General features: G+C 36.9%; 3 protein-coding genes across 4 annotated transcripts; 1 reads left to right on the top strand and 2 right to left on the bottom strand.

The window, feature by feature from the left end:
- The first annotated feature begins 122 nt into the window (after positions 1 to 122).
- Positions 123 to 3,481, top strand: LOC144566037 (folate-sensitive fragile site protein). Of its 2 annotated transcripts, XM_078315892.1 has the most exons (11): positions 123 to 263; positions 358 to 425; positions 515 to 596; positions 1,311 to 1,394; positions 1,583 to 1,622; positions 1,709 to 1,754; positions 1,972 to 2,030; positions 2,254 to 2,321; positions 2,533 to 2,604; positions 2,699 to 2,766; positions 3,209 to 3,408. In XM_078315892.1, the coding sequence occupies exons 1-11, from the start codon at positions 208 to 210 to the stop codon at positions 3,280 to 3,282; spliced, it is 717 nt and encodes a 238-aa protein (XP_078172018.1). In that variant the 5' UTR covers positions 123 to 207; the 3' UTR covers positions 3,283 to 3,408. The 2 variants fall into 2 exon arrangements, with proteins under 2 accessions (XP_078172018.1, XP_078172019.1); XM_078315893.1 differs by lacking the exon at positions 123 to 263 and having other exon boundaries at positions 367 to 425; positions 1,328 to 1,394; positions 3,209 to 3,481.
- Positions 3,482 to 4,137: 656 nt separating this feature from the next.
- Positions 4,138 to 6,451, bottom strand: AXR4 (alpha/beta-Hydrolases superfamily protein). Its single transcript, XM_078315891.1, has 2 exons — positions 5,206 to 6,451; positions 4,138 to 4,529 (listed from the first exon to the last, which is right to left on the bottom strand). Exons 1-2 carry the CDS (start codon positions 6,355 to 6,357, stop codon positions 4,296 to 4,298), a joined length of 1,386 nt encoding a protein of 461 aa, XP_078172017.1. The 5' UTR covers positions 6,358 to 6,451; the 3' UTR covers positions 4,138 to 4,295.
- Positions 6,452 to 7,073: 622 nt separating this feature from the next.
- PHT2;1 (phosphate transporter 2;1) lies at positions 7,074 to 10,462 on the bottom strand. Its single transcript, XM_078315890.1, has 3 exons — positions 9,543 to 10,462; positions 8,734 to 8,925; positions 7,074 to 8,291 (listed from the first exon to the last, which is right to left on the bottom strand). Exons 1-3 carry the CDS (start codon positions 10,266 to 10,268, stop codon positions 7,473 to 7,475), a joined length of 1,737 nt encoding a protein of 578 aa, XP_078172016.1. The 5' UTR covers positions 10,269 to 10,462; the 3' UTR covers positions 7,074 to 7,472.
- Between the last annotated feature and the right edge of the window lie 2,855 nt (positions 10,463 to 13,317).

Raw genomic sequence — 13,317 nt, 5'->3', positions numbered from 1 at the left:
CGACCTCCTGTTTTCTCGCTTCGTCCAATTCTCTGTCACGCAGGAACGGGTGCAGTTTCTTCTCCCTCTCTAACTCAAACCCGGTGTCGCCTTTGCCCCACAACTGCTCTTAATCTTTCTCAAATTTTGATATTGCTAGACAATCGATCAATTTGGTGCGTTCTTAGTTTACATCGAAGTTGTTTTTTACCAGCTTGAAGCTGAAGCATGGCATCTTTGGGGAACCTGAAATCTGCAATTTGGGACAAGCAAGAGAAGAAGCTGTAATATTTCTATCTATATATATCCAGCTTTTGTTTTTGTTTTGGATTTGCTGACGGAATTTTGAAAATTAATTTGGTTTTTGTGTTAATTTAGGCAGTATCAATCTCAGGTAAGGGGGCTCAATGCTTATGATCGACACAAGAAGTTCATGAGTGATTATGGTATCTATCTTCCTTTCCATCTTACTGTGCAATAAACAAACTATGCTTCCTATTTTGAGAATGATGTGTGTGTCCTTCTTTTCTCACAGTTCAGTTCTATGGACATGATAAGAATGAGCATAGTACCATTCAAATTAAAACTGATCAAGATGCTCTTAGAGAAGGCTACAGGTACAAAATACTTTTTTTTTTGTGGACTTCTATTAACTTTTACTTTAATAACTCTTCTATTGTTATAAACTATAACCCACCATATTGGTAATTCGGTGCTAGAAAAATACCAAATTGATTGGTAAGTGGTACATAAAATAGAAACTTGCCAATTGATTAGGAATTTGGTATGTCGACTAGAAAATAACTAGCAAGTTTTGGGACTAATCTCAGTTCTGTAAAAGATTGGCCTTGGAAAAATAGATGTTGATGTTAAATTTGAATACAAATTGAGTGTGAAGGAAATGAATGAAATCCCGATCTGATATCAAGTAGTAACTAATACTTATTTGCTAGTGTCCTCAAGGGCTAGTGCCTTAATTCCAACTTATGTAGCCTTTTCGAAACTAGGAAGTTTCCACCTTCCTGTTAGGTACTGTTTGTAAAACTCATCTTCTAGGATTAGATATTAGTTCCTGTGACTGAGATAATACTTGCCTGTCATTTGATTCCTGAACAAATGATTTAGTTGACAATTGAGCAGAAGATCATACAAAAAATATCCTTGTTTCCCTAAACAAAATTGGTTTCAGGAGAGTTGAATTTCAAAAACTATGCTACCTTATCCTGTTGCAAATCCACTTGATACATTTTGTTTTGCTGCTCCTATAGTTTCCTTTTCCCAGCTTTCAAGATCTATCTTCTATAGTTTCCTTTTCCTTTTCCTTTTGTAAGGTTCATTTTATCTGAAGATGATGATCTGGGTTCTGCATGGGTGAAGAGGCTGGTGAAGCGTTACCATGACAAACTATATAAAGAGTATCCTTTATTAGGAAATCATGGCATTGTTTAATATTAAAATATCTTTGAATATGTTTTTGTTCTGTGCAGATTTGATAATATTTCTTTGGAATTTTAAATAAATGCGGACTTTGGTCATGTTGCATTAGTTATATCAGCCAAATGTACTTGGTTTGTAGGATCTTTAGACCTTAACTCATTAAAAGATATTGTATTGCTGACATGTCAGCCTACAAAAGTGGCAAGGTCTACAATAGTTCAAACTATAAATTTGTTCATGAATGTTGAAGCATGATTTTGTATTAAATGCTTATGATTCTTGTGCTGCACAGATTGGCCTAAGGTGGAGAACAGAAAAGGAAGTAACATCCGGCAAAGGTATTAACTTAGTTATTTATATTTGTTTGAAAGTCGAAAGCTATTTATTTTCTTCAGCTTTTGTAGGTCTTACTTTTTGTGCATGCATGACAATTTAGGACTATAATTATAAGCTGATTTGTATGATTTTGTTACAACCGTATCTATAATGCTTTCTTCTGTGGGGTTTGGATCTTTAGTCACAAGGAAAAAATTGTAAAAAGTTCATGTATAACAGGACAGTTCATTTGTGGCAACAAGAAGTGTGATGAAAGGGATGGTTTAGGCAGCTATGAGGTACATTTCCTTCGTGATTTATATTGCCATTGTTTGTTTTCCCAAACTAACTAGAAAATGGAACATAAACTAATCAAATTATAATGAGCAGAACCCAAAAACAAACATCATTGTGCTGAAAAAGTAAAAGGCTAAAATTTTCAGAATTAGTTCTTTCTATAACCATTTTAGTGTGATTAATAATAAATTCAAACATCTGATGTTATTTTCATCACCGATGAAGGTCAATTTTTCATATGTGGAAGCTGGAGAACATAAACAGGCACTTGTGAAATTGGTGGCTTGCCTTAGGTATCATTCTTCCCATATTCTCTCAAGTTATATGTTTGCATTTGTGCAATATCATTTTGCAGCAGGCATTAATTTTTATAATTATGATTCTCAAATATCTCATTCCATACTCTTCTTCTAGCGGTTGATATACTTTGTTGTAGTTTTCTTATTTATTGGACTTACTAATTTATTGTTTTTGTTACTGGTTTTGTGGGATTGTATCTTGAAGATGTGCAGAAAAGCTTGCTTACAAAAGGCAAAAGGAGAAGCAGAAGGAAGAACATAGCAGAAAGAGAGAGAGGTGCATAAAATTTCTTCACGTATTCTGCCTTCCTCTTTCTAGTTGTAAAAATACTAATTTTTTTATTTGAGTCATCTTTGTTCTTTCAATCTAGGGAACAAGAAGAGTACAACGATAGACCTGATGATGAGCCTGCAAAGAGTGATCATAGAAGGACAAAAGGTTGCTACTTTTTTTTCTATTTCTTTCTAGTTAAAACCAAATATGTGGTATGTTAGGTGTGAAATAAAATGGTCGATCTTCAAATTTTCTCTTGGTAATTGATCATGTATTTGGTATTTAGAAGGCAAGCAAATGCATTTGGAACTTATGCTTGGCTGAAACACTCCACAAATTATTTTAGTTCTTCTTTAGCATCATCCCCAGGGACGGAACCAGGATGGGGGGTGCTAATACATATAAAAGAAACAAATTAGTAAGAAAACTAGATTAAGTCTCCCCAAATTCCATTTCTTCTACCGTATCTAGGTACTTGATAATAAAATTTTGAAAAGTTGGGGTGGCTTAGCACCCCCTAGCTAAGCCTATGTCCCTCCCCTGATCATCCCCATGACATTTTTTTGTTCTTTTCTATACTTAGAGCCTAATAATTCGAATATTGCAGCTCGAAAGGGTGCAAGTAGCGACAGTGATGAAGAGGAAAACTTCAATGAGTTCCTTGAAGGAATGTTTCCATGATATTGAACTTCTAAGCTGTTGTAATATATATTTATAATCTTAGAAATTAGTTCACTGTTACTGTCTCTGTCTAAAGTTAATGTATCATTTTCTGCACCATGGCATCATTTATTTTGCATGTTGCTTTCTCTGATGTCCACCATGATGCAAAACTGCTTGCTATTAATCATTATCTTGTTTTGTTTTCCCTTTGCTAAAAGCCTTTCTTGTTAGATTATCGGGTGAGTACTTCATTTTCTTCTGTTTACAGGATACAATTTTTCATCTTGTTGTTAGACCTCTCTTGTTAGGTTAAGGTTATTAGATGTGTTAGTATACTCTTTCATGAGTTGACCCATAATTCCTCATAATTTTTGTTTAAATCATTTAAGATTATTTGAGTTGGGAATATGAATTCAGAGATTCAAATTGCTCTTTTGGAAAAACTTACTTGCTGTACCGAGTGGTTTCTTGCTTTAGTAGTGAATTTGGCATCTTGGCTATTCACACCATACTCTATTTTACTGACGATGGAACCATTTCCATGCATCGAGGGAGTAGCAGCATAAGCCTCTCTGATCATATTTAAAATCTTGAAGCCAGTCAAAAAATAGAAGCAGGTCAACTGACATCCAATGCAATGTCCATGCACATAATATAAGTTCAGATTTAATCCCCGTGTAATTCTTCATAGGAAATAAGTACAATTTTTTTTTTAAAGCGACTGAAATTCTGAATAAAAATTCTATCAAGTAGCTAACAGAAAGTGGAACACTAAAAAAAGCAGCATCACATCTATAGGTCAAACAAGCAAAAATTCAGCAGTTCAGGATTCCTGAATAGTAAAAAAAGAAAAAAAAAAAACTCCTGAATATCCAAAAAGGTTGTATTTGCACGGCTTGTACAGAAAAATCATCACAAAAATCAACACAGGAAAATCTACAATACAATAAAATCTCCTACAATAAAGATATTATACAACCTTTTGCCCTCATCTCCCAGTGGTGCTCTTCCTGAGAAAGCATCAAGTGAGGTTATCCAATCCATCCTGGACCGAGGCCATACATACCCAAGTTTTGCTCAGATGGATACCCATGCATATGATCTTGATCGTGTTGTTGTTCATGCTGATGTAAACTACGGTCATTCCCTTCTAAGACTTTCTCTCCAAGATCTTCTGATGACTCCTTTGTTACCTTTCTGATTGTTTTTGGTAATGAGGCTACAAACTCAACAATCCTTTCTGTTATCTCCTTGACATTATCTTCCTGAGAGAACAAGCAATGCAAATCTAATAAATTTTCAATTTCTAGAGATCAATATAAAGGACTACTGTACGGGTACATAATTTGATTGATCCAGAGACTACCATTCAGTTTGGATAGGGCAACACATGTTCATTTTACTGAAGTTTAGGTTCAAAATCCATATTAAAACCTCAAGACTCCCTATGCATGATAAAATCACAAGTAGAACTAATCATAGAAAAAAATTATTACGAAACTAGATAGATCATGTTGTATCAATGCTAGGTTCCAACGAAGAATAGTGAATACCAACATGAGAACAACTGCTACAGACCTAACTCTAACTTCAAAATAGCATTTTATTCACAAGACAGGATGATAAATTAGATTAATACAAATGTAGAATCGACTGTGGGGCTTTTAATCTTTAGAAATCACATTGCGAGTACATTGTCAGAGAGTAACTAAACGAAAAATGATATTGGACATTGGACACTGAGTGATACCTGTTTACACTAGTCTTAAATATTTTAGAACATAATTCACAGCAGCAACTATAGCATTTGCAGAACCAAATTACAAGTGGACAATCTATTTTGTGGAAGAAACTACAATTCGGCTCACAATCAGGTATACGGCATAAGACATGATACCAATGTTTATGAAGGCCCAAAAATAAATAAATATAGATAGATACCTGTGGCCACCGCCCACCCAAATGATAAGAAAATTTTCCCTCTGGAACCGCAAAAGCAGCTCGCCTACCTTCTTCTATCCACCTATCAGACCAGTTGTTAGACCATAGCAATTGAAAAGGCATCTCCTTCACCCCATCCAATTCCTTCCACTCTCTCAAATCAAAGCTGTAATTCAACGCCTTAGCCATGCCAACAACCCCCCTGCTCCCATCCTTCTTCAGTAGAAGAAGTCTCTGGGACTCGACTGCTGGCATGTCAATAGACCTAGAGCAACAAAGCCTCATCAATTTGGAAAACATAGAAGGAGACTTGAGTATTAACCGTCCTGCTACTGGTATGCCAAGAGCCCAATAAGGAAATGCTGGAAGCCCAGCCGACGAGTCAAGAAGCGTTACACTTCTAACCAAAGACGGGTATGAAGCCACAAAATTAGCCCCTGATGCCAACATGGAATCATGGATAACCAAATGCACTGGCCCCAAGTTCATCTCTCTAATAACCTCCTTGATCACATGGCCAATTTCAGCCGGTCCATATGGTGAAAAGTTCTCCTTAGCTTTGATCTCCTCGTATGGCGCATGGCCGGTTTCGACCATCTGATCAAAAGCCCAGAATATACCTTTCTGTCTAATCTGATTAAACACATCCTCAAAGCCGCCAGGAACCCGGGGTATCTCAGAGAAACCTGAGCCGGGTGGGTCAAGAGCCACAGTTCGAAGTCCACGAGAGCGCAATGCTGTCAAGACATGGCGAAATGAGAAGGAATTACAGGCCAGGCCCGGGAGAAAGAGCACGGTTTCGCTGAATTCAGCTGGACTGGAATCAATGGCGAATACACGAAAGGGGAGGTGGAGGGAGGGGTGGATCTTAATGAGTTTGCCTTGGGAGAAATGTAGGCGGAGGTCGGGAGGGAGGGAGATAAACCACGAGTGCTGATCGCGTTGGGAGAACAAAGGAGAGAGGAGGAGGGAGAGGAGGCCGACGGAGATGGTGAGGTAGGTCCAGAAGGCCAGGACTCCGACCGGGCGGCGTCGGGGATTGCTGCCGCTGGGTCGGTCTGGAGGAAGAACTGGTGGTTCTCTTGACTCAGGCTTGGGCTTGGGTTGGGCTTTTCCTTTAGACGGGGAGTTGCTGGGAGAGTGATCCGCCATTGCCAAAGCTTGTGGGGAGCTCGAAGCAGGGGAGACAATAGCGAGTGGAAAAGGAATGGTTTGCCAGTGAGGTGGGGTGCTGGAATTCACATCCCCTCAGGTTACCGAATTGAATCGGACGATCCAAAATTGTTTTTTTTAACTTTGCACGAATCTTAAAGCACACATAATACTCCCCCTACATTATCCCGAACACACACCGGCTTAGAGTAAATCTGGACCGTCTGTTTAAATTGTGTTGAGTCAGGTACCTGGGAGGATACGGATCCGGCGTGCTGTACAAAAGTTGGCAGTCATCTCTCATGTCCCTCGAAGTAAAGAGAAGTGAGGCTTTTCATTCAATGTGACCCCTGAACTTTTTTTAAATTAATTGACAAGTACTTAAAATTCAGTCGTACGCTCGTACTAAATTCGTCCTTACTCCTTGTGAACTATATAAGACTATAAGTTATCCCAAAATCAGAAAAAGAAGGATAAATAATTGTGAATAGGATTCGAATTTCTTAAGTGTGACATTAAAAGTCATTTGTGTAGATAATTAAATAATTGTTCATGATTAAATATAAAAGAAATTCTGGAGGAAAACGGCCGAAATTTTTTAAGTTAATATTTCAAAATTCGCACCTTACCATACAAATTGCGAATTTTGAAATATTGAGGTGGTAAATATTGCTAGTTTGAAACTCGATATGACAACCAGCTTATTTGGGACATGATATACAATGACTTCACCTTGTTACCTTCAATTGGTTGTAGTTTAATTCCTACAACATTCTTTAATTTGTTCCTAGTAAAAATGTAGGTTAAATATTGTACATAATTCTACAAAAAAAGGACAGAAAAATTGTTCAATGAAAATGAACAATATTCATTCACATCCAAGAGTAAGCTACCTTGTGAAAGGAATGATCACAAGATCAAGCAATAGTAGAGTATAATTTTAAGGATGAATATAATGACATGGCATGGGCCAGGAATATTGGTTCTTCTCTTTGTAGAAACATACCAGAAATCCTCTCTTCGTCAGAAGCTCGAATGAAGTTTCTTTAGGTTAGAATCTCCAATGAAGTAGCGTAAAGCCGTCTTCAAAACCGTAAAAGGCCAATTGCGCGCACTTAAAGAACAACAGGCAAGATCTTTGTCATAAGCCATGTGTAGACCACAGCTAGAATGCCACCAACTGGAATAGTGACCACCCAGGAGGCGACAATCTCCCGAACCGTCTCTGATCTAACTCTATTCAATCCTCTTGCAAATCCAACCCCCATTACTGCGCCGACAAGCGTATGTGTTGCGGAAATGGGAAGCCCAAGCTTGGATGCAATAAGAACTACTGACGCTGCTGCAAATTCAGCTGCAAACCCTCTGGTTGGTGTCAATTCTGTAATTTTCTTGCCAATTGTTGCTATCACTCTGTAGCCCCACATTGTGAGGCCGGCGACAATTCCAAAACCGCCCCAAGCAAGAACTTCCAATGGAATTACTATCTCAGCTCCACTAAGACCACCCTGAAGAATCGCTAATGCAGCTGCTAGTGGGCCTATGGCATTGGACACGTCGTTACCTCCATGAGCAAATGACATGAAACAAGCAGATAACACCTGCATGTAGCCAAAAACCCCATAAACTATCTCCAACTGAGCCCCTTTAGGACCAGCTATATCAGAGAGAAAACCGACATTCTGCACAAGAGGTTGGTCAGTTGGAGTTGGTTTGTTTGCCTCTGAAGATAATAGATGACCGAGTTGCCTTGTGATGACATTACTAACAATCAGTGCTCCTATTGCGCCGCAAGCTAATGCTTGTAAGAGTGCTATTAGGAAGATTTTGCTTAGAGGAAGAGCAGCAAATGAGATCCCGGCGACTCCCAAAAAGACAGCAATGGGTGCTGCAGTTGCTGCTGCCTGCCCTGGATTCGGGGCACAATACACAAACTGCATGAAAGTTGCTTATCAGCATGCAGGAAAAACAATATTATGTCATAGTTTAAATACAGAATAATGATATACTTGAGCTGGTATCAAATGTTCTGGACTGGAGGGTCAATAATTTACCAGAGTTAAAAACCATTAAAGACATGATCACTACTACTAAAAGCAAAATAGGCCATGGTAATATGCAGATTCCTTCATTTAATCCTAAAAATAGACAATAATATTAACTAAAAAGAAGAAGAAAATTTGCTAACTTTATCAGTGGCAAATTTTCATCTAGTTTATCAGTCTGGCATATCTGTATCAGTACTAACAATTTTTATTTTTTTTGACATAGTGTTGATCAAGTAGTGCAATCCTTTGGTTTCTTGCCAAATATTATTTTCTAAGGCCATAATTTGGATTTAAAATTTGTTAGTTTCACATGTAACCGAGAGTTTACCCGCCGTATGCATTTATACACAACGAATGAAGCTGCTGCACCAATAACAGGAGAAATGACCCATGATGAAGAAACTCTTGCTAATGAGATCCAAAAAACTGCACCAACTCCACCATATACTAGCCCAAATCCTACCATTGCACCCACAATACAATGTGTGGTGGAGACTGGCCAGCCAAAGAAAGAAGCAACCTATATTATCAGTAGAATTAAGAATAAGATTTGACTATAATTCACAGTTAAACAAAAAGTTGATCGAAATGGGTGGAATGTTTGTAATTTTAAAGATGAGCTAACTAGTTAATTACAGACCCAGTTCTTTAAAAAAAGGATTGAAAAGGGTGGAAGATCAATGAAGTAAGCCTAGGAAAAATGGTTCAAATTCAGAACTCTATGAGCTAAATTTTTCCAAGAAATGAACTGAACTTAAAAAGGGACCATAATTTATTGCGAATGTCAAACATTTGAAACTTAATTCAGCATTGATATCACAAAATTTACTAATTTATATAGTATGCAAGTTCCTTTTCTAATTAATGCTTGTGATATTTACAAATGATTTTAGAAACTGGAAGTATGTTTTCTTTACTAACATGTCCCTAAGCTTTTGCTTACAGATGTTTTAAGGATCGGTAAACTACATTTTTATAATGAAATTTGGCGCAGCGCAGCACATGAAAATTGAATTCGGTTCAAAGTTTATGATGAATTTCAATAGTTACACCAGATTCAGAAAATGCACCAGGAAGGGGCAATCAATAATGTGCTTTTTGTAAGATGAGAAAAGGAAGATGTTGCAATGTGTCTACCTGTAACCATGTACCAGCAGCAGCTAGAGAAGAAAGCAAACCAGTGAATAGGAGAGACTCCTTCCCTTGAAAAACAGATGCCACAAGGATGCCTTTTTGCATGGTGTTGGTAACATGTGTTCCCATGAGAAATGCTCCAGAGAACTCGAGCACAGCCGCTGTCAGAACGGCTTGTCGCAGAGTCAGAGCCCCTGAACCCACCGACGTCCCCATTGCATTAGCCACGTCATTTGCACCGATATTCCACGCCATGTAAAATCCCGACAAGAGCGTCAGATACGAAAGCATCTTCATCTTCATCCCCACTGTCTGGCTAACCGATTTCATCGCAAGAGGAAATGCGAGTGCAGCGAAGACTATCATTGCAGTGATGGAAAATGCAGTCCTTGAGGAAATATGAAAGGCGTCTGCCATGCTTGACAACTCTGATTCTGAACCCGGGGACTCTGTATCTGTATCTGTCGCCTCCTCGGATGCCCCAATGTTGGTAGATTCATCGCCAGCGCTTGCATAAGAGGACAAACTAGCAGAAGGAATGTGATGCTGGCACAACAAGGTATCGATTTTGCAAGACAGTGATGGTAGCTCCTCTCTGGGATAACAGGTTTTCAGAAAAGAAGTACCCGGTTTTAGACGTGTGACGCTGTTTCGAAGGAGGAGACTAGAAATTCCTCCTCTCACTCTATTACAATGGGTCATGGAGAAGTAAGGAGAGAAAGGTGCCATGGTAGAGAAAGCAAGGGATGAAAAAGGAATGTAATGAAAGTACTAGGAAAGAGGGGAAAAGAAGAGAAAGAGAGTAGGTGCGGCCATTGGAGGTGGGAAAAAAATGTGGGCATGTTGAGAAAGGGAGAGATGATGAAGAAAGGGTTTTGGCGTTGCGTGGTGAGGATAAGTCCCAGCTGCATTCAATGAGTGGTAACGGTTAATCTGGAAAGATTCCCTCCTAATCCACAGACTGAAATTAATTTCGTTAATATCTGAATTTAGAGTGGAAAGCCGTGCCGTGACTAACACATCATAATTTTGGTCTTGTGCCGTACTGTGCTATGACTAAATGAACAGTGACATGTGCCGTGCCGTGACCAAAATATTGAGAGGTGGTCATGGCATGCGAGTCACGTCGTGACTCGAGTACCGTGTTCAAACATAACTAATTATGTTTTTTATGTTTAACTATTTTTTTCATAATTTAAGTTAATTTATTCAAGATTCACTATTTAATTAAGACGTAACTGTTCTAATTATATGTGACTCGTGTGATTATGTGACGTGACGTGCCGTGTCAAATTTTTCAAAAGCTAATCACGGCACGCGATATGCAAATCACAGCACAGAACAATCACACGTGTCATGACGTTCCATACCGTAACCGTACCGTTCTATGACGGAGCGGCTCTCGTGCCATTTTTCCAACTCTATCTAAATTGATTCTTTTTCTCTATCCGCTTATAGTTGTCTTGGCCCAATATCAATCAGGTCCCCATCCATTGTTTGTGATGCACAGTATTTTGCTTTCTTCCTATTTCCTTCTTCTCTCACTCAAATCTGTTGTCGCTTTTTCCCCATCGCACTGCATTAATCGCCGCTGCCCACTAGCCGAGCACTTCAAGAGCAATTAAGTATTGGTTTCTGCTCTTAATCTTTCTCAAATTTCGATATTTCTAAGATAATCCGTCAATTTAGTGCATTCTAATTAGTTTACAGCGAAGCTACTTTTACAAACTTCAAGCTAAAGCATGGCATCATTGGAGAATTTTTTTTTTTTTTTTTTTTTTTTTTTACTAATTCATGCAAAAACATGCATGCCACCAAGGCACCTACGTTACTTAACACACAAAATACATTTAGTTGAAATCGGCAATTTGGGATGAGGACGAGATGCAGCTGTAATATCTCTATCTATTTTCCGGTTTTGTGTTTGTGCTTTTAGATTGTTAACATCATTTTGATAAATAGTTAATTTGCCATTTATGTTATTATAGGCAGTATAAATAGTTTGCCTGATCTGGCTGATTTTTTTATTAATAGGAAAATAAATAAAAAATCGATAAAATTTTGTAAGATTTCGAAATATAAAAATAATGTTATAGTTTATAATATCCAAAGCACTGTAACTAAATATTATAAACTATAACATTCAATTAATTCGATCGCTAATAAAAAAACATTATAACTGAACATTATAATTTATAATATTTAGTTACAGTATTTTTGTTTTTGACTTCGGTTCTTCCTCTTGAGCAGAATTCAGAATTTTCCTTTGAGCTAGAAGAGTGACTGAAGGTTGAAGCAAATACTATTACCAAAAATCCTTAAATTGGTGAATTTCTTGTAGGTTTTAAACAAAAAAACAAAAAACCAAAAAAAAAATAATAATAATGTAGTTGAAGTGTTGAGCGTTATAAACTATACAATATATAGTTACAATGTTTTTTTTTAAAAAAAATTAGCAACCATTTGTTAAAGAATTGGAATCAACTGAAATCTCAGCTCCGATTTCAAGAACCTGAAATTGGAGCTGGGATTGTAGCAGATTTGGACTCTTTGTTATATCATATTTGGTTGTGGAGTAAGAGATAGAGTAAACTCCTTACTTTATATTTAAAGAGTCAAACGAGAAGTAAAATAGAGTAAGATGGAGTAAGAGGTGAGTTAATTCAGAGCAGTGTTTTAAAAATGTGGCCGAATAGGCCACATATGTGATTGCATATGCTTATGCAGTGATCTTCCGCATATAGAATCTCATGCGGTTTTGAATATACGGGCACATATATGGTCTATGCGAACTTGAAAAAAAATCTAAAAATTATTTTGCGATAAAGAATATTAGAATTTATAACATTTATAATAAGGTAAAGAGCACAAACCACTAGACTAAACAAGTCTTTAAATATAAATTAGTTTTATTTTATCTATATTTCTTTAACAGAGCATAGTAAAACCGCATATATATTTCCGCATACAAATCCGCATATGCGGCCACATGTCATATATGCAATATGCAGTGCCCTTCCATATGCATGAATAATACCGCATTTGAAAACATTGATTCAGAGTAAGTTACTCCACATCTTTAAGTAGATTAACTTACTTCACACTTACTCCACCTGTAGGGCCCACTATCATAGTTGGGTTCATTTTGCAATATCTTACTCCTTTATATGGATTAATTCCATTCATGACATAAACTACCGCCTACGGGCTTTTCCTCAAAAAAAAAAAAAGACAGAGACTACCAAACAAAATGTAAAATATGAAGAGTAAAGTGAAGCAAACAATTTAATTTTCATGAACTTTACTCCACAACCAAATATAACGTTATAATATGAGATTAATTGAACTTTATGGTTTATAACGTCCATATATAGTGCCTAGACATTATAAACCATAGCGTTTTATTTTTATTTTTTGAGATCTCGATTTTATTTCTTTTCTTTTAATAAAAAATCGGCCAATCAGCACAACAAGTGCATGAATTGATAATGTTACGTCACCTCTCTTTTCGATGAGAATTTTGTGTGGAAAATATCAAAAAAGAGAGAAACATAAAAAAGGGAAAAAGTATTTATATATTTTTTTATGCACAGAAAGATTGATAGAATATTTATAAATAAATCTATTATTATTCTCGAGAAATAATAGAAATTTGTTATTCTGATCTCAAATATTGGTTTTTGTTGAGATTTGTAAATGAAAAACTTATTTTTTGTTTAAATTCATGCATAAAAAATTTAAACAGTTAAGATCTGAATAACAAATTCCTGTTATTCTC

The sequence above is a fragment of the Carex rostrata genome, chromosome 15 (genome assembly GCF_964058835.1).
Source record: "Carex rostrata chromosome 15, lpCarRost1.2, whole genome shotgun sequence".
In the NCBI taxonomy this organism is placed as follows: Eukaryota; Viridiplantae; Streptophyta; class Magnoliopsida; order Poales; family Cyperaceae; genus Carex; species Carex rostrata.
The sequence above is the reverse complement of the archived record's forward strand: the minus strand, read 5'-3'. Positions and strand labels throughout refer to the sequence as shown.